The 25,945-nt window shown below is 39.8% G+C and overlaps 1 protein-coding gene across 2 annotated transcripts in view; it reads right to left on the reverse strand.

Moving 5' to 3' along the window:
- Positions 1-2,208: 2,208 nt before the first annotated feature.
- erbb4b (erb-b2 receptor tyrosine kinase 4b) overlaps positions 2,209-25,945 on the reverse strand; it is a 316,365-nt gene continuing 292,628 nt past the window's right edge. For both annotated transcript variants that reach the window (XM_087176745.1, XM_087176744.1), the window contains exons 21-28: positions 23,429-23,584; positions 21,592-21,667; positions 19,748-19,894; positions 16,364-16,461; positions 15,702-15,872; positions 11,775-12,024; positions 10,139-10,264; positions 2,209-10,057 (exon numbers count right to left, since the gene is read on the reverse strand). In XM_087176745.1, the coding sequence (XP_087032871.1) occupies positions 9,393-10,057; positions 10,139-10,264; positions 11,775-12,024; positions 15,702-15,872; positions 16,364-16,461; positions 19,748-19,894; positions 21,592-21,667; positions 23,429-23,584 (1,689 nt within the window). In that variant the 3' untranslated portion in view covers positions 2,209-9,392. The remainder of the gene's footprint in view (positions 10,058-10,138; positions 10,265-11,774; positions 12,025-15,701; positions 15,873-16,363; positions 16,462-19,747; positions 19,895-21,591; positions 21,668-23,428; positions 23,585-25,945) is intronic.

Here is a 25,945-nt window from a genome sequence, read left to right on the forward strand (position 1 = left end):
CTTTCTTACCTACAGGCACAATCTGCTGAATGGTGAGAGATGTCTGCAGCCTGGCCTCATCTGTGCAGAATGAAGATGTCATGCTGTGACTACAGGCTACACAACACTCCCATGTGTCTGGCTGAACTACTCGAGAACAGGCTGACATTTGAAGTAAGGAGGTGTAAAGGACCCTCAAAACTATAAGGGCAGAATTGAAGCAGCACTGGATCCCATCTAGAGGGAGATAAAGACAGATGGCCACAATGAAGCCAATCACACATGGAAAGAAACATTAAATGACTAATGTGCACTTCGTTTCTCGCTTCTGCTATTCCTGCAAAACTACAAGCAAATGTGAGTAGACAGTTTATTAAAAAATTATGGGATATTTTTATAATTCAAATGACATTGAGAATAAGAGGTGATCAAGCACTGACATTCGAATTCCTTGTAAAACACAGATCCATTGGTTTTCTGCTGTGATCAGTTTGGGCTATACCCCTTGTATACTATTTATCTATCTATTTTTATTAGTGGGTGCAGTACTCTTGCTCCAGCTTGCAGTGTACATACAGTGTCTCTGGTGGGTGTTTACATGAGTTACCTCTATGTTGACCTCCCATTACTGTAGTGCCTGCATGGCACAGCCTCTCGTCTCAGCACCTGAGGGAAGGCCTCTCAGAGCCCCCTTGCATGAATTGCAGCTTCATGTCACTGCGGGCTGCCAGGCTGGCAGAGGTGGAGCACAGACCAGTTCAGCCTACCCATCACTCTCGTAAACAGGTTGAGGCAGCTGCAGAGGGCTAAATCTGAGAAGGGTACACCCTCTTGTCACATGGAGCAGCTATCAGCTGAGCTTTCCCAAATGAAGTCTCTTCTCCTGACGCTCCATCCTGGTGTTGACACAGACTGTGCAGAGACAACTGTTCTGCCCATGCCTGAGTTGTACCCAGAGAAATGTGGTGTTTCAGTGGCGGCTTCAGTCACCCTCTTTCACGATGACGAGGAGTAAGGGGTGTCCCACTCCTCAGACCCTGGATGAGGGACCAGCTCTATCAGGACTGTCAAGTGCATGGCCCCAGCTCGTCTGCAAATGGAACGTGCCACCAGGCCCGGCGCCTGTTAGTACCCTTTTCAGATGCAGGCTGGCCTCCACCACCTTTACTGTTACCCCCTCAGAAGACCAAGGGAGCTGTTCAATTCAGCAGCTCATGTCAGCTCCCAGCTTCCAGCCATGTCAGAATGACCATCATCAGGGACCTGGCAAAAGCTTTAGCCCTGAACCAGGAGTTATCCACCTTCCTGGGCACAGTGTGGCAGAACAGGACAGTCTGAGGGCAATGGTCTGCTCATGACTGTGCAGAGCATGTCAATGTGCACAGGCTGTGCACATGACCTTCAAGCACTTCCTGGCATACCTTAGGGGGAAGGATGTACTTGTCCACCTCAACCATCAGGGGGGCACCAAATCTGCACACTTACTTAGGGTATTCTCAGACCTATTGACATGGATAGCACCCCAGCTGACCAGCTTGTGGGTGATGTATTTACCGGGAAAGAGGAACCAGGCTGCAGACTTCCTCTCCAGTCACAAGCCTCCACCAGGGGAGCCCTCCTACAGTATGAAAAAAGGTGGAAACTCTTTTTGCCATGTCACGGGCACGCCCTGAGTCGGAGTGTCCTTGGAGGCGATATGTGCCATGGCTTCGTGGGCATCACCAAGTACATTCTTTAGGTTCCACATGGTGAATGTCATCACCTCACAGGATGTGGTTCTCCTGCCGAGTTCCTCTGCATCTACGCTGTTAGGTATGTGCTCGCGATTCCCTGTGACTTTGTTCATATTAGTCATCCAATGCTCAAAGCAAGGCTTCTGGTGGTCATGAGGGATGAAAGAAATAAAAAGTTATGAATGTAACTACGGTTCTATGAATCCTGAATGACCACCAGAGCGTTCAGTCACTCAGAATCCTTATGAGCTTGCAAGAAGATTCTGTAGGAACAGTTTCCCTGATGATACCAGAAGATATATCCTCTCTCAGGACATCCGGGGCCACGAGTGATATTGTTGACCGTTGACCTGCGCCTGCACAAGACGGAAGATCCTGTGTTTAAAGCACCACCTCTGGCAGTCATCGAAAATTCGTATTTGTAACTTTCATTTTACCACTTCATAATAACACTGAAAGCAATGGTAAAACCTAGAAAAATGAATGCAATCCATCATTAAATATTGACTGATCTTTATTCATATTGAATTAAAAATATAGTTTTGACAGATTCATGTAACAAAACAGAGGGAATACGTATTTAAATGTTCTAGTTTGGGAAATGTGTCAATTAACCAGTGAAAAGAAACATTTAAAACTGGTAATGTGTGACAAGGTCTATAAAACTTAGTTCTCAATCATTCTGATGAGATGATATGAAGAAATTATAATTTATGTTAATTTTCATGACAGAAGATACTTTCTTCCACAGTTCAACTTACTTTTAAACAGATTCAATGACTTTTGAGGAGCTTGACAAAATGACCACTTTACTCTGTATGTAAATGCTGGATATTGGAAAACAACAGGATTGCCACCAAAATCATCAAATGCAAGGCAGCACTTTACAATGGTAAATGTACAATATGCCTAGTATTCTGTAGGTGATAGACAATATATTATCATTATGACAACATTTAATTAATCCAAAGTTAAATAGATATTGGTTAAAATCTTGAATTTTGAAAACTGCCTTAATTGCTGCATAAACAACTCAAGCTGTGCTTGGGTGCTTTACAAATGAAATATTTAATACAACTAATGGTATATTTCAGTTGTCAAATTGTGCGTCCATATTTGCTACAATGCCACAATGAAAATAACTCACTCTGATGATTTTGGTACCAGTCCCCATGTCAAGTATTAGGTAAAGTGACAAAAGGGCCAAAATCCCAAAAAGTCCTGATAAGATCCCATTAAATGAAAACAATTGCTTCCTGTAAAACTGTGATTTCCAGAAAACAGTGAGCATTTAAATCCTGATGAAGCCAAAGTAGTACCTATCAACCTTTTCAGAACAAGCACATATCAGTGATTTAAATGATCAGTCCAACCCGTACAAACCTAACCCTTCCAGTCGATTTCTCAAATGTCATTAAATCACTCTCAGCGCTGCGACATGATATTGCTACACCATTCAATCAGTATTGCCACCAATGGATGAAGAGCTGGATAGTGGAAATCAAAATTAAACTACTCAAGGAAATACGATAAAGGTCCTCAAAGCTGAAAGGTAAAGTGTAAAGTGACACTGGTGAATTAACATTTGTTAGGAAAATACTGAGAGAAAAGGGGGATTAAATATTGAATATTCATTAGTTTTGCAACAGCATCTTAAGAGTGTACAAAATCTTAAAAAAAATCTCAAGATGTGGATAATACTGAGAGAAGCATGGAGGGTAGTGAGGGCATAATAAACCCAGTAGAAAAACAGAAAAAAATTCACTCCTACAAAGTGAGCAAGAGCAGAGGTTGAAACACAAAATCCACCAAGTTGTGCTGAAAACACAATCACACAATCACAGGGGAAATGATGGGGTGGGGGTGACAAGAGACCCTGCAAGCGTTTTTAAAGTCATAGTTCACTCTTCAAATAACATTTACAGAATATATATATATATATATATATATACTGTATATATATTTATATACATACAGAAAAAATATTCCTTAAAGAAAAAAAAGATACAGTAAACCACCAAAAATGCAATGATGCAAGGAGAAAAAAACAAAAGAAAACGAACAAACAAAAGCTTCAGCTGGAAAAAAGAAGCAGTTTTTCTATTTACAGATGCACCTGGCCACTTTTTTTTAACCTACCTATAAAAATACTATCCTTTTTATTTATTTTTTATTTGTTTTTTAACAATGGTAAAACTGTTGAGTAACCCATTATCTCTTCGTCATTTGGTTAAAAGACAATTATTAATTCCATTTTACAGTTTTACCATCAATTCAATACATAGTAAACTGTGCTTACTCAACCAGTCAGCTCTCCCTTCATGGCATTGTAGAATATACACATATGAATCAGAGTAAAATCAGAATATGACAGCCATACACAGTTTGATTCTATTACAATGGTAGAATATGTGTTTGTCAGCTGCTTTATGTGTACTTTGTTTGATGATGCATTGTACAAAACAGTTTCTCATTGAATAATTAATAGATATCCTCTGAGATGTAATATGAGTTTATCCAATACTGTAAGACCTATTAGACCACAGGTGGATGGACTTTACTTCTGCTGTGAAAACACGTCCTCATGATATGATTAATCAAAGCATTGAAAAGAGAAAATAGAGCACTCACTATAAATATAGTCACTCTGTTCCAGTTCACGAGCTGGACCCTCCGAAGTCCTCATTTCTGGGCAGGATATGTCTGTCCCATTTCAAAGGTCTCACAGAATGTGCCTGAAAAACTAAGTCTGCCATTGCTTTAGAGGACACGGCTGGTTTATCATTTGCAGTCTTCTATATCCCACAAGTCACTGTGTGCCACTGTGTTTTTAACCTGAGTGGTCAGGCTGTCCTTGTCAACTTGTAAAACTGGGAAATGTCATGTGACCATGTCATTTACCAGATATTTTCTTTTCAGCTGATCTATCACTGATTATCGTATCACATTAGCTAACCAATGAAAAAGTCACTGCAAGGTGTAAAATAAGCGAAGCCAACTATGAACTCGTATCTAAATTGTACTGTAAAGTTAGATAAGGTGTAAAGTAGATAAGGTCCCACATGTATTTAAATGTCATATGCTGTCTGAGGGCAATTGCTTGGTGAGAAACAGGACAAAAACCTGATGAGGAGCGCCTGAACACATCAGTTTTGGTCTTTGTTACTCTAGTCTCATTTGGCAACAATATGCAGGTTCAGGCTGGGCTTCAGTTACTCTGAAGGGCAAACATCCAGCCCTGAAATTGGGACACCACTAATAATTGCTTTGTAGTTGATTAGAGAACACGACAGACGTAAGATGATGAAACCTTCAAACTGCATATCAAAAAATTCACAATGAGACCCTGAAGAGCAAAAACAAGAGTAAAAACAAAACTTTACACACCATTTACAACACATATGATTACATATGTTTAAAATAGAGTAAACCGAAAACACAAAAGTAATAGCACAAAATATATAGAACTGTTCTGTTACTGTAAGGCTGATTTTCTGGGTGAGCAGTCAGTATTGAGAGTAATTGTGCTCCTTTAAATATCTTCTGTACCTACGAGGCTTACTTTTACAAAGCAACATGATAACTTTTCACATGAAAATATGACTCATGTTAACATTTGATCACAATCACTTCTCCCATACATATCGTTTTGGTCTTTGTTCATATTCACTCCAAACATAGCTGCTTTTCAGTTTTCAGTGCTTCAGCTGCAGAACAGTGTTTGCTACATACAATCCTACAGTCACCTCTGAGGAGAAAGAAAGAATGGCAATCAACTCTGGTCTCCTCTGCCAGTTACAGTGTACTTGTACCTTCTCTCCTGCTAGCTTTTGTAACATTGATGCATTGGTTGAGTAACATTTCTGGAATGCTAATACGTTAGTTTTAACCTCGCTGCAGGATTACAGCCTATTGCCTGTCGTTCAGGGTTTCTCAGCTGGTGCACTGGGTGAGACGTTGGGTAACATGATTTCCCCACAGAACAACAAGCGAAAGTGGATGACTTTGCATTCAAAAAGCTAAAAGCCCCTTGTGATGCCTGCTAGCTGACAGCACCAGAAGGTTTTCTCCTCGTGTAGATTGGCTTTATTTTTCCACAGAGATCCATTACGGAGCCTTTTGGTGACTCTCCACTGCTGTCATTGCACTTAAACACACGGCCATACAGTAGTCTACAAGCACTACAACTAATACCTTTTGGGTGATGGTAAAAATAGACTTATATAACTGACTTTCAACTCGAAAAACAAAGAGAACACTTTCATTGCACACATTTACACAAAGAATGTATCCATATACTAAGTGTGAGCTTACACAAGTAAATCAGCATAACAATCACAATCTTAGAGGGTGTGATCTAGCACAGCTAAATGAGGTGAGTAACAGAAATGTCAATGCCAAAGTGATACTAAACACAGTGCCAACGTCAAGACTGACCATTTAAACCCTACTTATCTATTGTGGTATTATGGCACTAATCTGTTTACCATTATTCTTATAAGTCTGATGTCCCTTTATGAGGTGGTAACTTGTGCCTCAGCTGGAGCTCAACTGGATGATTATTATTCCCCATAAAACCTGAGAGGGAGAGAAAACACTGTGCCAGGGCAACATCTGTGTTTTGGACCATAAATCATCAGCACTGCTTGTCTGAATCTTCCCTCTACCCAGTATTTTCAATGTTGAGGCACAAGGTTGTGTAACAGTGGTTGTGTACTGGTATGTCAGCAGTAAGACATAAACAGGCATTAGTCGGTCTCAATTTTTCATGGTATTATCACCTATTACTTAGGGTGGGCGATATGAAGTAAATCATCTATCAAAGTATTGGTTGATTCATGTTGCAAAATCACTATATGGTGATGTAGTACATTTCCTGGAAAATTAACGTTGAAACTTTGTAACTATAGATATAATAACCAGATGGGAATGTCTGATTTTAGTTAAAGGGGCACACCACTGATTTCACATGATGTTTAGTTTACTTGTAACAAAGAGTAAAACTCAGCTTGTGAAAACAGTTGTACAACATCTTTTGTGGCTCTGGAGGGAGCTTTCAAAAATTTGAGAAAATAACCCTGATACCCTGAATGGTGTCATCAGGGTTTTCCTGAATTAGGATTTTTTAACAGAAAACCTACATTACAAACTAGAGGTTTGCAGTTTGAAAGAAGTCGGTATTTAGGAATCAGGAAGTTTATCAGTAGATGCTATCAAGCTGCATTTTGGGGAATGTAGGATCCAGTGTTTGTGGAGCTTGAATCACTGGATTACCCCTTTAATACCCCCCAAAAATCAAGGTATTTCTTCACATTGGTGCAAAAATCCAGTAAATCAACAGTTCCCTTAATAATCTAGTAAAATGCAGATTTTAAAGGGATAGCATAGACCATAATGGTATTGAAAACAAATTTCTATCCTCTTACACTGTATATCATCATATTGCCCAACCCTATGAGTATTATCATATTCTTTAGAGGGTAGAGGGATATGCCTTTGTTGGTAAAATGCCTAATAAAAGAAATAGCATGATGCCCCAGTGCAGTTGAAACCATTGTCTCACTGTAAATTATAGTTGCAGCATAATGAAAAAAATTGAATGAACTGCCGCTTAGAGCGAGAATAACAGCAAAGTCATTTGGCTGTGCCAGAGCATTAAGTGCTATTAAATTATCAACCCAGGCCTAAATTAGGCTTCAAAGTCATTTGATGACAGATGCTACTGGTCTCCATCAGAGCTTACTGTGGCATCTGGCAGTATTGTATGAGTACATAAAGCTAGCCATCGGTAGATTCAGAGATAACTTGTAAAGTCACACCATTAATGTCAAACACCAATACAAAAGAAAGTGTCCCATTTTCTGGTACTGTTCCATGGCAAAAATGTGGAGGAGGCCTCTTAAGACAGTTCTGACAGTCTCTCCTCCTGAACCACTTTAACCCTAAGAGACAGAGCAAGGCCCTGTAGTCGTGACTACGTGGTCAAAGATAATCATCTGTTTTTATGACATACAATAGTATTAACACAGAGAGGTGAGGAAAAAAATCTTTTATCCTCATCTTTTGATGTACTTAAACATTTCAGACACAGCTCGGTCCACAGAGCCTTTTTCTGGGATTATGTCTATCTGGTAATGACATGTAATTGGCTTATTTACAGCTCTGCAGGGTTAGCCTCTTTGTCATCTCCACAGTGCTCTTTTGTGGCTGGGTGTCTGTGCTGTTTACCCTGTCCTTCATTAAGCACATCTTCTGTAAGACAAGGTGACAAGTAAATAGATCCCTGATGCCTAAAAACAAAGAAAAACAACAAAAACCAAGCTCTGATCCATATTCTAAACACTTATATCTTTCCCTCGTGGCCTGCTTAAATGTTCTCCACAATCATGCTCCTTGCCCTGTTAAAAAGAGTTGTCCATCCCCAGGCACCATTTCCATTGAAAGATCAATCCTAGTTTTGCAGTTACCATTGGTTATGTCAGTCACGATGCTGCTTACAACGGTCTTACGAAGGTGATATTGAACTGGATGGTTTGCTGGCTCTTCGGACTGGATTGGTGTGGAAGAAAGAGGACAGGGAGGGATCTCAGCGTAGGAAGATAAGGGTCATCTTCTGAGCGATCAACCTTTTAAATCCCTCTCTAGCCATGCCAATAATCTGTCGAATGCTCTCCACCAAATACTGGGTGATATCACACATTCCATAAACCTGTGGTGACATTTACTTTCCTGTTGAACCTTTTTCTGCACTGCATCACTGACTTCCATTATCGACACCTGCTGTATTCCTGCACAAGGTCAATTGAGCCTCTCCTCCAGAATATATTTCAAGTTGTAGCATTCTTATCCGTCAGCGTGTGTGTATTTACTTATGAATTACTGTATAGATATTACTGGTGGTGTCAAGGCTGCTGGCATGTTAACATGTTGTAGGTATGATATGAGCTGTGTGTAATAAGTGTCTGAATTCCATCATTGGTGCAGCAAGATGTAAAACATGTAACAGTCGAAGAAGCATGTGGGCAGGCATGCAAACCACATCTGGGCTCTTCAGTTTGACTGCAGGTTTGCTGGTAAGTCACGACATAACTCCATGTGAATGTGCCATTTGACAGATTATACGCACACAATAACAATGTGTGCATACTGCAAAGTGTTCATCTAGCTAGTTGGAAAATGAAGTAAAACAATATGGTGAAATGGTGAACAGTAATTTATGGGCGTATAAAGAAAAGCAATCATAATTCATGTCAGGTCATGGCAATAATCCTCTCTTTGGGCAAACCTCTGTTTATTTCTCATTTTTATTCTATTAAGCATCTGATTTCAATCTTTGATTGTGTTGTCCTAAAGGTGCCAGGTCAGTTTGCTCCAGAACAGAACCAACCTCCAAGAGATGTGTCTACTTGCTTTAGGCGCCAAGGATGGAGCTAAAAAAGATGGTTTGAGTGTCAAGTGAGGCTGTCAGCCACTGTTATTGTGGTCCTGTCACGAAAAGGCAGAACCTTAGAGTGAGAATAAAAGACTTGCAATCAGATATAATAGAGAGAAGTGTTCAGGGAGGGTGCAAGGAGAACCCAGGTTGAGAAGTACTGCAAGAAAACGAAAGGACTGTTCACAGTCCATTTATCTGCACCCTTATCCCTCTATTCATCCCTCCATTGTGCTACAGGCGGGTCACTACACCACAGTGTTCCTCTGTCTGTATGGAGGGGGTGGCAAAACATTACCGGCTTTCATAGCGGCCTCGGACAAATATTCCTGGTTTTCGGCCACAGCAGGGCGAATGCGTCCATTCTGCCGGTAGAAGAAGCGTGTGCTGCAGTCCTGCAGGTACTCAGGGTTGTGCAGTGAGGACTTCGGGGGAAGACTGTGCTGCCAGTATTCAGGATTGTCAAAAGTGGCCTTCTTGCCTTTCTTATCAAACATGATGGTGTTGCTGGTGATGCCTGAGTGCAGAGCGTGTCCTGAATGCCCTGGATGCAGGGTGTGTGATGGGTATGATGGGTGGGGGAGGTGGCCAGGAGGTACCACATATCCAGTGGATGAGACGGTGTGGCTTGATGTTGATGGGTTGACTGTCTGTGATACTGACTGGGCAGCAGAGGATCCAGAGATGGAGACTGCCCCAGCCAATCCGTTCTTGTCCCCAGGGTTAAGGAAGGTGTTCAGGTACAGTGGCTCGTTGACATACTCATCGTCCCTGTGGGTGGACTGGCTCTTGGGGGCAACAGCAGCTCCAGCCATGTGCAGGGTGTGGCAACCTGCTCCATCAATCACCACATGGGCATCACCATTCCTCCGACGTGTGACGAAGGGGTTCTCCTCTACAGGGTTGAGATAGTCTGAAAACAAAAAGGAGATAGTGTTACCCTCCAGCCAAACATCCATTAACTTGAACAATAGTTCTCAAAACTGTCAGTAACCTGAATTGTTCTTGTCTCTCATGGCACTCATGTAGCCATCCTGGTCCTTGTCTCCCTTTGGTCCTCGTTCTGCTAAAAGACCTGTTGGATCGGCACTGTAACGCTGTCCACTGTCCTCCCCTCCACCTTGAGAAGAAAAAAGAAACAAAGGAAGCACAACAGAAACTTGAAATATGTTACTTTACAAACCTTGTCTCCATGAATAAGAGGATCCTGGACACATATTTGTCGAATCTAGTAAATATATGTTTTCCTTTCCAATGCAAGTCATGTTCATCAATAAACAAGCACCTTGCATTTTCAGTGCAATCCATTTTTGTTTACCATAACTGTTTTGTCTTGTGACTACACTATGGGGCAGGGCTTTAGCTAATAGCTCAATATCTCAAGAACTTTGTATTTTTCTGGGGATTTGACAACAGATAGCTCAATACCAGTGCCTCAATAGAGCCATCAGTGATATGGCATACTCGTACCCTTTCGTTTTACTTCTTACTGTGTACCACCCCTCTCAAACAAATGCATAGCAGGTAGATACACATATATTCATAATGCTTATTTAAGGCTTCATTCTCCTTCTGGCCAAACAAATCTGGAAAGTAGGCATAAAAGTACTGCTCAGTGGTCAAAAGAACTAGAAGCTGCCACTGCTGCTTCTTCTGCCCTGCTGCCTGAGAGCTGTAATATGTGATTTGGTATTGCCAGACACCTGCTAGATATGAGCTCAGCCTGTTGTTCTCATCTCTCAAATCCTCTACTAGACTGGTGAGTGATCCACCTTCACCGTACAATACCAATGAGGAAACAGCAGATAAGGTCTGTCAAAGAAGCCAGTGAGCTCACTTTAATGTGGATTTCACTGATTTGTTATTGCACAAATTATAGTTCATGTGTTAAGGTAATAGTTCATGTTTTTTTTATGCTAATACCAACTGTTTCCATGCAGTATTTGAATTTTTGCATGGAAAAGTAAAAGAGGGTAAATAAGGAGGAAAAAGCATAAAGGTCATATATACATTATTAAATGTATAATACAATTAACTAAAACTATTACATAACATTTATTAACAGAAAAAACGAAATCAACGACTGATTTGTCTAATTAACAATATGTTTGTTTAAATGTCTATCCATCCATAGAATATGTGTTACAATTACCTGGTAATGCAAAAGAATTCACTTTAAAAGTCCTGCAGAAGACATTATATTGACTGTGTGACTGATTCATGTCCATATTTTGGTAGCTTTTATTAAAGTGCCAGTGAGACTACACTTTTGGACGATCATATCTGCTGAACCATTCAGCGTTACCTTCAGCAGGAACTCCTGTATCACATTGTCATATTTTCAGTCAAGTGCCTGGTTGTGTGAACTTTGCAGATACAAAGAGGAATATAAAATGGTTTATCAGAATATTGCTTTACTCATAGCAATGACAATTTTTACAATACTGTGTTGATGTAAACACAGTTGATAACAGATGCAGATGCCTGTGGCCCTTGCAATATCCATCAGTCTCGCACTATCTTCAGCTCTCTTGTTGGTTTGGTTTAGGACACATATATACACTCACACTTAGTGAGGAGATAACTATTCCTCCAAGTTTCCACAACTTACAGATAACACTCTGCTTTACCTTGTCCTGCAGTGAGAGCTGAGCCAACCCCAAGGGTGTTTGACCGTGGCGAGGCCTGCTTCCTCAGGGTGCCGTTGCAGCGAGGGTCTTCTTGGTTGCCACGCCCAAATCCACCACCAATTTGCCCCCCTGAGGACAGGTCCTGTGGAGGGAGGCAGCTCCCAGACACAGGTGGAACAGAGACCACTCTGGGGAGGGTGGCCAGCATGTCCTCCATGCTGAAGCTGGGGTCCTGGTAGCCAAACTGGTTCTAGGTAGAGGAGGAGGAGGGAGAGAGTTGCAGACATGGAAGACTGAATTACAAGAGTGTCAATTTGCCAAGGAAAAGCAATCCCATGAGACAAATGCAAGTGGGGAGAATTATTGTTTTTTCTGTGCCTCCAGGAGTGAAGTTCAGCTAAATTCAGCTTATTCTCCAAGTGACAAGATGATTGTGTGCTGTCCAGACGTTGGTCTACAAACTAGTTTGAGTTACTAGTGAAGCACAAAAGTACACAAAACAAACAATATGCAAACAAAGAAATAAATAAAATTCAAATTTTTAATAGAAATGTAATAAAAGTACCCTACAAAATTATTATGAATCATAAAATGTGGAATTCCAAGTTCTTTGTACCATTGTTCATCTGTAATATTTCAATATGACAGGCAGGGGAGACAAACAGCAGTGCCAAACAATGATATGGCAGCATGACTGCCAAGGACAATTTAATTAAAAGGTTTTTAATTAAAAGGCTCCATGCAGCAAAGTCTTAAAGTAGCCATATCAGCCCTGCCCTGCTGTGTGCATTTGTGTCTATGCTCATAACAAAAAAGAGCTTTCTAGAACCTCAGTGGGAGCTTCATTCTGATTTATCTTTGTTCCCGCATTTTTCCAGCAAGTGCTTTGTTTTCTGTTTCACTTCCATCACTTACTTTCCATAACATGATGTCAGAGAAGTCTGTAATCTTATTAGAGGCAGAAAATCTTATTTTCCTGTTGGACTTATTTTTCCTTAAACACACTATGAAAGAACAGCAAAAGGGACTGAAGTTCCTGGATTTCTGGTCTGTGAATTACGTTGCAGGTTCAAATCCCTCTTCAGATCAGCACTTTTATTTAACACGTTCCCCGGTTATTCATCATCATCAGGCCTGTACCAAGACTCAGAACCAAATAGCCTTTTCTTAGAAATTAGAGATGGGGTAGGGACCGATAGTAGAAACACTGACTACTATTAATTTGTGGTGTTTATTTTGACAGTAAACTTGTCATGATATAATAGGTGTCAGCACAAAATGAGCAGCAAATATCAGCTTTCAAACCAAAGTGTGACTACTGGCAAGTCCTGGTCAAACCCTACTTATATGCCACTTGAAGCATCAGTATATTTTTTTCACTGTCACTATTGAATTTTTCCATACTTTCTCATTCAGCAGTCTACACTCTAAGCCTGGAGGTATTAGTCAAAGCTCGAGAGCTCACATTGTCTTCTCATTCCCCTGTAACTACATCTACTAAATCACCCTCTCTCAGTCCTCATTTACACCTCCTCCTCCTTCCTCCCCTCTTGTCTCTGTATTGTAACAGAAAATACCATCACTAACCTGAGCACAACAGGAAAACAAAACTACTACAAATCATAGATGAAGCATAGATGAAGACCATCATGGACTTAATTCATCCACTGTGGAGACAATGTAAACTGTGGTGAAGTAAAACATCACACTGGAGCATTTAGGAGAGTCAAGTAAAGTGCCCCCATTAAAATGTTCCCCTGTGAGAGCACAAGGTGCTTGAGGCCATGCCCAATGTTTTGGTCACCATTAAACTGAATTGTTTTCACGGTCAAATAGAATTCTGAACTCTCAAACTCTCATTGTTAGGCACCAGGATGCATATTAATAATGACAGTTCCTGAGGTTGTGATAACAATGTGTGAATTTGGAAAAAGCCCTTTTAGCTACGCTTTACAACTCAAGAGAAGATTGTATTTGTATGTAAATATTATACTTTGTTTGCTGCAATAATTGAGTTTATTACAGTAATTTACATTATCTATGTGGATGAATGTAACTGTATGAAATTAATCAAATTAATTCAGCATCCACCCTAATAAGAAAGGACAAAAATGGTAGAGTATAACTTTACAAATATTATGCAAATAAATAATCTTACAGCCTTCTGAAATGAACCAAACTGAACTGGAACAGAAGTCATTTCTCTCATTGGCATTCAGCAGGCATTTTTATTCTGACACAAACACAGGGGGATATTGGAATACAAAATGGCTGAGTTGCCTGGCTGTGTGACTGGTTTTGTGATAGATTTAAGTCCAAAGAAAGACGATGAACATTTGAACAGTTGAAGAACAGAGGGAGTCTGGCTGCAAATCCCAATTTTGAAGAAGGCAATTACCGTAGTTTCACAATGGAGAAAGACCAAGGAAAACAGACAGAGAAAGAGAGAGCAGGATGAGAGATGAGAGTGAAACTGAGAAGCTGTGTGGGTTCAGTTTCAAGATCTCAGTTTTTTGTGCTTGAACAGGACAGTCCTGCAGCACATGCTGAGAAAACTCATCCCCCATATCTCTTTATAAACCATCTAAATGATTTGAATGACTACTTTGACTTTAAACTGTCTCCTTTCCCATCATGGGTCTGTGCCAGTCACCCTGCTGCTACACTCAGAAAGAAATGGTAATAAGAAATGGTAATCAAGGGTGCATGTTAAATGAAAAGATATGCAACTAAATCTCTAATTTATTCTGCAAAGACAAAAACAATAACATACCAAGTTGAATATTAAACAATGCAAGGGCTTCATTTTGTATAAGTGTGCATACGTCTGTGCCACATTTATGCACTACAGGAAAAACCTGTCTATGCATCGACTCAGCTGGTGAAACATGTTTCATTATAATTATCAAAAATTGTTTCAAAAATCTTTTTTTTCTAGCATCTTTAATATTTTTCTGGATGTTGGAGGTGTGGTGAGAGAGTGAATGTCCTGAATGTCTGAATGTATAAAATGTTACTTTAACTGGACAGAACAGGATTTGAATGAAATACTTTACCACTTGGGTCTTGAGACTTGGGTCTCCTGCACTCAGACTTGATGCAATGGATGCTTTTATTTAGAAAATATTCTAACAGGACCTTTTGAGATTCAAACAATTTAATATATCACTTGTGTCGGAAAACTATGCCAAAGATGTACATGAATTAAGAAACTTGCTATCACTTTAAAAATGCAGAAGCAAACAATACACTTGGGATGATTTTTCTTTTGACTGCTTGGAAAGTAGCTTTGATAGTATCTGTGATTAGAGACATTTAAATCTTCCTCAATCAGGAGCTGAACATCTAGTTCAAATATACAAGATAAGTCAAAGATATAGCTGTGGTTGGCTCAATGACAAACTGAAACTTACAGAAGTCGAGTTTGAGGCCGGTACCGTCAGTAGCACTTTGAAATGACCCATTAACACCGTACTTTACCACCATGTTGGGTATGAGATTCCACTTTTAAATACAGTACGAATACTAATAAGATCATATGTATGGCAACACAGCTCAGTCAGCTGGCTAAATGGATCTCAGATCTTAGTAAGGAACATAAAAAAAAAAAAAATCTTTGTAAAGTTCCACGTGGGGATGAGAAGAGCCAGTCATTTAAGGACTCACATCACCACTGCCATCTGTTTCTGTAACAATAGCTAACAGAAAAAGCCAAACTAATTAGATGTCTCATTGAAAAGAATTAAAAAGCCATTAGTTCAAACAACCCACTGCTACTGGAACTGAGGAATGTGCAGTTTATTTTATTGTTTATTACATTTTGTGTCCAGTCAATATCACAATTAAAATGCAACGAGTGTTTAGCTTAAAAACCCAATTTGTCAACCTGCGCTTTTAAGGTGTGGGGAGAATGCTAAAACAAAATACCTTGTTGGAGTCCATGCGTGGGCGGGGAGTGTATGCCAGTGGTGGAATGTTGAAGGAGTGGGGCACCAGGTACTCCTCAGCGTCCATCAGATCCTCCAGCTCCTCCTCATCCAGGAGGCTCTGGAAGAACTTGCTGTCATTGGGACTGGGCAGCTTCATGCGATCGTCACCCTGAGAAAAGTTGTGTGTTGATGTGTATGTGTGTGTGTGTGTGTGTGTGTGTTGGTTGGTCAGGGGTTATTAGTATTAGTATTTCGGTCACATTCAAAGCCTTTACATCTTAACTGGCCTAATATCTTTCCACGATTTCTATTTTTATTAAAAAGCTTAAACCAAAGATTTGTGTTATTATTATTTTGACATCTGCTAATGATGAAAGCTTAGCTGTATTTGCTGACTAATTTAAGCCCCGCAAGCACAATCATTTTAAGGTATGACACACAAGCAATAAGCAAAGTAAAATGTATTTGTAATGAATATTAATGTTATATACTAATGCCCTACTCTCTGTATGAATTGGAAAAGAAAACAGAAAATGACAAAACACAATATATACAATACAGTATATACATAATTCTGTTTTTTTGCCAATTGGATAAAAAAAATCATCTCAAAATCATGTAATCCAGAACTTGTAAGGGCGTCATCAAGATTTACTTTACCTGGATGACTAGGTATCTCTGGGGATCACGTGCCATTCGAGTGAACTCTGCAGCCAGCTCCTTGAACTTGGGTCGACTGTCTGCATCAATCATCCAGCCTGAAAAATGTGTTTCTGTTAGTGTGAGGTTCCAAATACATGGATATTGATATTTAAACTGTGGATACTGGATATTTTTGTCAATAGCCCTTGACTTTAAATCTGACATGATTAATTAATGAAATATTAATGTTTTCGGCAGTAAACAAAGCCTCATCTACACCCATCAAGATCAATTAATTTCCTGACACTCTGTGCACCTGTGGATGGGTGGAAACGTGCAGTATACAGTGTACGTTTTAATGGTGATCAGCTTTTTGTTATTGTTATTCTTCACACTTCGAGGGTCCTGCCTGTTCAGATTATGTCAAATATGTATGCCATGCTCATTTTTCTACTATTTGCATAAAATCATTCATAATAATTTGACTTTTATATAAATCCTTTGATCCCTAAATAACATACATTTTTCATTTTAAGCATGCACATGTGGCTGCTGCAGTATGAATGACTGTCATTTAATATGAAGGATCCTGAGTAACAGTGAGAGCTCTAGAGGAGCCTACCGCTACAGAAGGCTACTAATCCCACCCGGCCCACCCACTTATTTCCACCTGTGCTAAAGTAATGTTGCAAGCATGTGAATACACAGTTAAGGTAAAACATACGTATGTAGCCCAACAGCTATCACATTAATAAAGAATGAGAAACTGACCTCTAAAAACTTGTCAGTGCATCTTGTCATTAAACTTAAGATAAAAAGATAAAAAATACATTTCCCATTTCCGAATGTCTTGAAAGATTTTCCATTTAAACCATTTTCCATGTTATTAAATATTCCTATTTGTTCCATAATGAACAATTACAGATTTTTTAGTGACGTTCTCTGTCTTGTAATCACTTTTTCCAGTCTAAAGATAAATACTGTTTCATCATTAGAATGGCCATATGGAGTAATGTGCTCGTCTGCCAATTTCTCTGTGAACACATCCTTATAATGCCAAAGCAATCATGTGATCTGGCCCTGAGTAGAGCCTGTCTAGGTATCCAGGGAAAAGAGACATAGAGATGGAAAGAGAGAGTTGTGGATTTACACACAAGTACACACATGCAGATACATCAGATTTCATATGGAAAAATGACCATCTTTTATCTTGGTGCTTAGCTTCTTATCAATAAATCCTGGGGTAGTAAAGTGAACTGAACATGAGGAAGTGCATTTTCACCACATGCAGTGGTGCTTTGTGTATATGAGCTTCGTATGTGTAGTGGCGCAAAAGAAAGGCAGATAACAGGCAGGTGACTATGACCTCTCCCTGCTGTGTGTGTGTGTTTGCTTGCCAGGTTGGCGCAGGTTCAGGGTGTCAGTAAGCGCCAAGGAGACAGTGAGGGCCAGAGGCTACAGCTTGGAGAGTAGAGGACAAGGCCGGAGTGGCACTGGCACCAGGTCTTTGTCCCGGCAGCAGTGTCCAGAGGTTACAAAACACCGCCTGTGACCACGGAGCCTGACAGCAGTCACCGACCCGTAAGGCCCTGGTGTTGGTGGTGTGGGTCACGGCCAGGGAAATTAGTTTCTTAATTCATCTTCTACCATAAGTCCTCCTAAACTTTCACACTATTTCTCACCATTTTAGAATAGTAATATTTCGGCTTTAAAAACATCTTTGACACCACCTAGACCCTCTTTTACCAAGCATTTTGATAATCAATGAATAAAAGCATAATTATGTTTGCTTCAACTTAAAACCAGTTGGCCTTCTCATCACCCATAAAATCCATTCGCTTTTCTACTGCATGCTGTCTACAGGGCTGGGCACAAAAACTGGAAACCATGTACAATGCACAGCGGCAAGAAAAAGTATGTGAACCCTTTGGAATGACCTGGTTTTCTGCATGGGTAAGTCACAAGTGTTGACAAACACAATGAGCTTAAGCCATGAACAAACAAACAATTACAATCGTTTGTGTCTTTGTTGAGCACACCCATTAATAAACATTCACAGCGATGATGGAAACAGTAAGTGAACCCGCAAAAAAACACTTCCAGGAACTGCTGATCGGACCTGCACAATGTTCAGGAGGAAACCTCGACCATTCTTCCTACAGGGCTGCTTCGGCTTAGCCATATTCTGTAGATGCCTGGTGTGAGTGACTTCAGCATCTCTATTGGGTTAAAGTCTGAGCTCTGACTGGGCCATTCGAACAGGTGGATTTTCTTTGTTTTTCTGTGGGTCATTGCCCTGCTGAATCACCCAACTTCTACTAAGCTTTATCTGGTAGACAGCCACCCTGACATTATCCTCTAAGATACCTTGATAAACTTGGGAATTCAATTTCCCCTTCATGGTGTTGAGCTGTCTGGACCCAGAGGCAACAAAGCCCTGAATCACGATGCTCCCTCCACTGTAATTAACTGTTGGGAGGATGTTTTCATGTTGGTATGCAGCCCCTTTTTTTTTTTACACCATACATGGTGCTGCATGTTCTTCCCAAACAATTCAACCTTAGTTTCACCAGTCCACAAAATATTTTCCCAGTGTTGTGGAGTATCAATGCGCTCTTTGGCAAACTTCAGGTGTGCAGTGAGGTTTTTCTTTTTAGAGAGTAGTAGGTCGTCCTGCCTTGGACACCATGCTCTATGATGTGTGTACGGCAGGCTAATGAACAGAGATGTTAACCAGCTTAAATGATTCCTTTATGCCTTTAGCTTTTACTGTGGGGTTCTTTGTTATTGTGCCTTTGGAGTCATCTTAGCTGAGCACCCACTTCTTGATCTTGATCGAAAGTCTTCTGAGATCTCATTGTTGTGATGAATACATCACATCAACAGATGCTTGTTGTGAATATTAAACTAAAATAGTTTGAGTGTTTTTATGAATCAAAGTAACTCTAATCCACAACTCTAATTTGGTTTTATTAATTGGATTCCAGGTTTGATAACACCTGACTACAGTTAGCTTTTGTTAATGTCACTCACTCATAGGGGCTCATACACTTTTTCCAATGTACACTGTGAACGTTTGAATGATATTTTCAACATGGATGAGAAAAACACAACATTTTGTAAGTCATTAGTTTACATAGATTGTGTTTGTTCGTTATTGTAGCTTGGATGCAGATCTGACCATATTTTAAGACAAATTTAGACATAAATGCAGGTGTTCACTTACTTTTTCTTGCCACTATAAAGGCTCTGCAGTAAATATAGTTTTCTAGCTTATAATGTGAAATATTTGTTGAGAATATCAGAAAGATGCAGACTTAACAATGACGCAGTGCAATCAATTATATTGTATTGAAAGGAGTTCCAGTTATTTTGTCCACCCCAAGGCAAAGCTCTACCTACATTTGACCATGACCATGTAGACATCGATGGTGCAGATGGGCGGCTGTGGAAGACGCTCTCCTTTCTCTAGCAGATCTGGGATATCTCTGGTGGAAATTCCGTCATATGGCTTCCCTCCAAAGGTCATCAGCTCCCAGATGGTTACCCCTAAAGAGAGAAAGAGGGGTGTAAGAAGAGAAAGAAAATGACAAACAGAAGAGATGACAACAATATCAGAGAACAAAAGATGATGCATCAGTAAAGCGGAGCACAGAGAAAAGAACAAGTAGAGAAAAGAAAAGTAGAATTAAGATGAGAGAAATCAGTGTAAAAAGAGCAAAGAAGGGTAGAGAGTAGAGAAGATTAAAGGGTTCAGAGGGGAGGATTATACAACCAGAGTAGAGAGGAGACGAGTGAAGAGATGGAAAGAGAAAGGAGTAGAATAGTTGACAGGAGAAAATAGGAGATCAAGCAAAAAGAAGAAATGTGAGAAAAGGAAAAAAAAATAGAGAAAAAAAGACGAAAAGCAAATGTTGTGAGAGACCAGAGGAGATCAGAGGGGATAAGGTGATGAGACAGAACACAACAGAGGACAGAAGATGAGTGAAGGAGAGGAACTAATCACAGTCTTGAAAGTCATCAGTCTGAACTTTCAGCACTGTTCAGCCTTAATCAAGTTAGTGTTAATGAGCTAATGAGTGGCAGGCAGAGCAAATGCACACAATAAGATGGAAGAATAATAGCCCCCGGTTATAGAGGACCACGGGGGACATGGATGCATTAAACCACACTGATACTTTTAATCAAACACACATTATTCTCTTTGATATGACCCATCTTGCAATTTTTCTTTCTAAATGACTTTAAGAGTTATTGGTAGACTTGAACAGGAAATTGTTATTTGATATATAGCAATAAAAATCTCATAAGACTGAGGGATAATAGGGGTGAGCCTTTAGATTTAAATCTTGCTGACATGCTGATAGCTGCAAAGACTGATTTTAATATTACAGGAGTTAAAGAAGTAGATCACCAAATTTGCATTTTACAGTGGCTGTGATTGCTACATGTTTATGCAGTTTAAGAAGTAAGGGAAATCACCAGTCCTCTCTTATTTGTCAGCACGGTTACAGCTGCCTTAGATCTAGAAATTTCCTCCCCACGTATGTTTACTGTACACACAATGCACAGCATATGCCTTCACAGTTGAGTCACTTATTTTTGAAGCACATTTATAAACAAGTGTTTAGCAAGGTGCTTTACAGGTAAAATTAAAATGCACGTATAAATAGGTATATAATTGTAACAGACAAAATGAAAGCATCCCTAAATAAGGAGACTCAAATACGGTTGTAAGAACATGGGTCTTTAGTTGGGTTTTAATAGTGGAGATATATGAGGAAGACCTGACAGTCAGGGGTGAACTGTCTGGGAGCAGCAATGGAAAATGCCTGGACTTGGACTGAGGGTGAGAGTATGAGGAAGGAGGACCGAAGACTAAGCCGGTGCCACTCCATGTAGTGCTTCAAAATTAGTGCAATTTCAACTTGTATATATGAACTTTGTTGGTGAAGGTATGACGACTGAAACGTTATTAAAGTCAGTAAAAGTGATGTACAGTGTATGCGATTCTTTGTTGTCATTCAGTATTTGACATCTTTTTAAACAAATCTCTCTGCACAGAACGTGCTCTTAGGGCATGCACCTAAAGGTTTTGACATAGGTTTCTGCTAAATTAATGTAACGTAATGTCAGTTCAAATGGAAAAATTATTGAAACAATATATTTGGTCTGTCTGTTAAATATATATATAATGGTTTTATCCACTTGACCTGACTTCCTTAATAGGAAATTTTAATGCTTACCGTAACTCCAAACGTCACTCTGATGAGTAAACTTCCTGTAATGGATGCACTCCAAGGCCATCCACTTGATGGGCATCTGCCAGAAAGAAGCAGAATAGCAGAACAGTATGCGCCACATCCATCATTAAAAAACATTAAAAAGGGTTTACAATAATCTCTTTCTTTTATGTTTCTGTAAATAAAAACTGATGAGGGAACTGAGGACACACGTTCTGGGTTCAGACTAATCATTTGTTGGTGAGGTGTTGGCATACAGTGCACTGTTTTGGCAGGACTGACTGTGTAAACCATGTTAGGGAGAAAACAAGGTTTGATTGAAAGAGAAAGTATTGGAATAAGCTTGGGCAAATGGCAGGGTGGTCTGGGAGGAAGCTTAACACAGTGATTAGATTTGAAAGCCAGTTCTATTGATTACAGTGATGGAGATAAAGGGGAGGGGGGATATTGAAGAGTAGAGTGTGTGTGTCGTTCATTTGTTATGGGGTTTTCTCAAGAAGAGAGGGTTTGAAAACAAAAGAGGGTTTGAAACAAAAGAGGAAAAGCATGAACAAAAATTAGAAGACGCCAGAAGCCTGTGTACGAAGAGCCCCTGAGAAAGTATTTGCTTACTATGTTTATAGGGTTATGAGATCTCCATTCCCCAAAAGTGAATAAAACGGTTCAATAGAGCAGAATAGTATCTCACTAACTCCACTAAAACTGTCCTTTGTAATGAGCTAAGTTCCTCCCTCAGGATATAAAACCCTAATTAATGCTAATATCTATTGTTTGTTATTGTTGTCTATTACAACATGTCAGTGGTATGGTCCAAAACAGTAATTCAACAATATTGTATCTCAGTGAGCCCCCAAACTCATCAACAGCAGACAAGAAAAAAAGAGAAGGTCACTGAATGCAGGCTTAAATGATCATATAGTGCATATTAGTACAGTACGGTATAACAGCCATTATAACCAACACAACCACCAACAGTACTGATTTATTAATGCCACTGTTTTAATAATACTACTTAATTCCTTCAAAAAGTAAAGAAAGAATAATGAATTAAAATTCCCATTCAACACTTTATATATAGTTTAAATGAAATATATGCTTTATATAATAGTATTTTAAATGTCTAATAAAAATGTAAATCAAATCAATACCACTCTCACTATCTCAAGACTGGATATTGAAGGGTAGAGTGTGTCTGTCTTTCACTCTGCTGTGGGTGGGGTTATGGGTTTTTTCTTGAGAAGAGGGGGTTTGAAAACAAAATACGAAAGAGGAAAAGCATGACCAAATATTAGAAGAGAAGCCTGTGAACAGACAGCCCTGAGAAAGACTGGAAGCAGCTAACCTGGCTCTGTCTGAAGGTGAAAAAAGCTGACAGCCAGCACCTGTAAGGCTCACTAATTAACAGCTCATTTTCCAATCAGTCTGCGTTGCCCTGGGCAAATTTGTGTCTACTTGGGTCTTTCCATTAACTTTGTATGCATTAATACGATCTCTAAAATCTACTTTGTGTCTATAAAAAACACAAGTCACTGTGCCCAGCCAAGAAATGGTTAGATACAGGGAAGTGATGCTAGCAGTAGCTTCACATTACCATAAAGATATGTGAGTCGTACTGATCCTCTCTTCTAACATCTGGGGCAGAAAGTGGAAAATTTATGTCCCAAAATCTCAAACTATTCCTTTAAGTGTTTTTTTGTGAATGTATGAATATTGAAATTTGCCACGCAAAACATTTATACTTTCCAGCGGCTCATTTTACCACCATAGTTTTTTTCTTCTTCTTTTTTTTTTTTTTTTGTGTATTTGTGTGATTGTCTGATAGTGTAAATTACTCATTTACCTTTCCTCCATCAGCATTGTATTCCTTCTCATTAACGTCCAGCAAGCGAGCCAGGCCAAAGTCAGTGATCTTGATGTGGTTGGGAGATTTGACCAGAACATTTCGGGCTGCCAGATCCCTGTGGACCAACCTACGCTCCTCCAGATACATCATCCCCTGCAACACAGATCACTTCCTATTGAGATCATTTATATACAATACACATATCTGTAGACCTGAGTGTGCAAGCATACGCAGTAACCTGCACATACACGCACATGCAAGTCTGACTCCTGTTCAACATCACCATCTGTCTTTATCATCATCACCACTATCATCACTACCACCACCAAGACCTCCATTAGAATTTCTATAATTATTCGTGTCATCATCATTACCACCACATTGTTATTTTTATGGTTACAATTCCCATCAATCAACAACTAGACTGTGGAAAAGCCCTCGTTATTGCTAAATGCTTGGTGATGCAATAACAGCTGCATCCATAAGCATTAACCCAGAGGCAGGTTTTCAATTAAAAACAGGACCCATAGAAGAGGAGAATGTTGGAGCAACACATTTCATGCAATGCATTGACTGAACAATTAAAAACCCCCCCCTCTGCTCCTTCTCCCTGTCCCTACTTTCATTAATGATGATTATCTGTCTTGAAAAAAGGAAAAGACATTTCCCTCTGACATTTTTAGATATCCAGACAAGATTTCCGTATAATTAATCTACAATATTCTGAGCACATTCTTCAGTAGAAGGTATAGATCCCCCCTTAAAAACCAGATTGTGCATCAAACATAGACTGCAACTGAGACACTGAACACACACGCTCACACTTGAATATGACTGATATACTTGTTTGTCAATAAGGGGCTGCTATTCATCTTTTCTTGTGAAGGCAAATGTTCAAATAAAATTTGTACATTTACTGAAAAGTATATTCTACCAGCAGCATGAATCTAAATCTATCAGCCTGCAAAAACACAATTTCCACCCCTATCACATGCAAACACAGACACACACATACTTACAGATACAATAAAGCAAGATTATCAATGATCAATCACAATTTGCATCACCACAAAAGTAGATAGAAAAGTTCAGTGTGACACAAAATGCCAATAATGTCTTCAAGCTACAAAAGATCTCTGTGTGGTTGTGCAAAAGCTTTTCGGTTGCTGCATCTTGTCTTACACATTTAGAATCTACACTGCCCATTGTGTATCGCTGGAAGAGTGGACCTGAGGAGAAAGAAAGATGGGGGGGGGAAAACTATTTCAAATTGGACAAGCAATAACAGAAGCCACTTTGTTCGAAGTGGCGAGAGGACAGAAAAACGAGGCCTCATTTGAAACCATAACAAATTGGATTTAGGTGGAATCGGCTGGACTAAAAGGAGGAGTGGATGGAGGAGGAGAGCGGAGGAGGAGAGAGGATATGTGGGGTTGAGTAGCAGCATTCTAAGAAGTGAGATTACATTGGTAAGGCTATAATCACACAGCCTCATTTGGCTCCTTCTCAGAACATGTGGTTTCAGCACACACCTGCACATTTATACACACACCTGCACGTAGCTGCAGACATGTAACTCACATGGAGATACACCTGTATGTGTATATGTATATGTGTGTGCGTGTGTGTTTGTGTGTGGGAACTGGAAACAGAGCTGATGGCAGATCTAAGAAAAGACCCTTCATGTCAAACTGGTACAGAATATAAAAGACAAGGAAAGACAAAGTACAGACAGAAAACTGTTTTCATTTGACTTTATCATGTGACCTAAATGAAATCAAGCGACTCACACAAACACACACACACACACACACACACACACACACACAGATTTATTCAGACTTATTCATATTATGTGGTGAACTATGAGGACCAGAGTTCTCCTGTAAAAAACAAACCCATAGGTCGTCTGTGCAAGCAGCTTAATATTTCTCATAATTACATTTTATTGTTAGGTGAGGTATTTATGGCTATAGAACACATCAGAACAACAATGAATGAATGAATGCATGGGTCCCCAAAACACAGGACTTTCACTCAGTAAACTGCTATTAGTTCCCCATGTGTTTTATCCACGACTGTCCCACAATCTTAACTGTGTGGTTATTATTGTAACCATGACAATGACACTCCTCTAACCTTAATGGCGTACTTATTTTAACCCAAACCATCATGCTTCCCTAAAGCTAACAAAGTTGTTTTTGTGCCCGAACCTGGCCAAACCATGACCACTCCATAGGCGTGTTTATTATGTGTTGTAACCGACTGTTCGGTACCCTGCTGTGGTAGCGCTATTTCAGGGGATGCTCCTGTGGGTCGTATCAGCGGGTAGGGACAAGCAACCTATATGGTTGTTCAGGTTGGAGGACTTGTTGGGAGTGGCCTTGATCTACATCATGGCAGGAGACTCTGAATAAGTTAGAGCCGACTGACCTGATAATCAAACTACATTGCCAATCCGTTTCACTTCATTATTCAGTCGGACCTCATGTTTGAGAAGCCTGTCTTACTGGA

This window comes from Seriola lalandi, unplaced genomic scaffold (assembly GCF_002814215.2).
Source record: "Seriola lalandi dorsalis isolate HSWRI2012SDOR001 ecotype SW California unplaced genomic scaffold, Sedor1 jcf7180002054568, whole genome shotgun sequence".
Taxonomy (NCBI): Eukaryota; Metazoa; Chordata; class Actinopteri; order Carangiformes; family Carangidae; genus Seriola; species Seriola lalandi.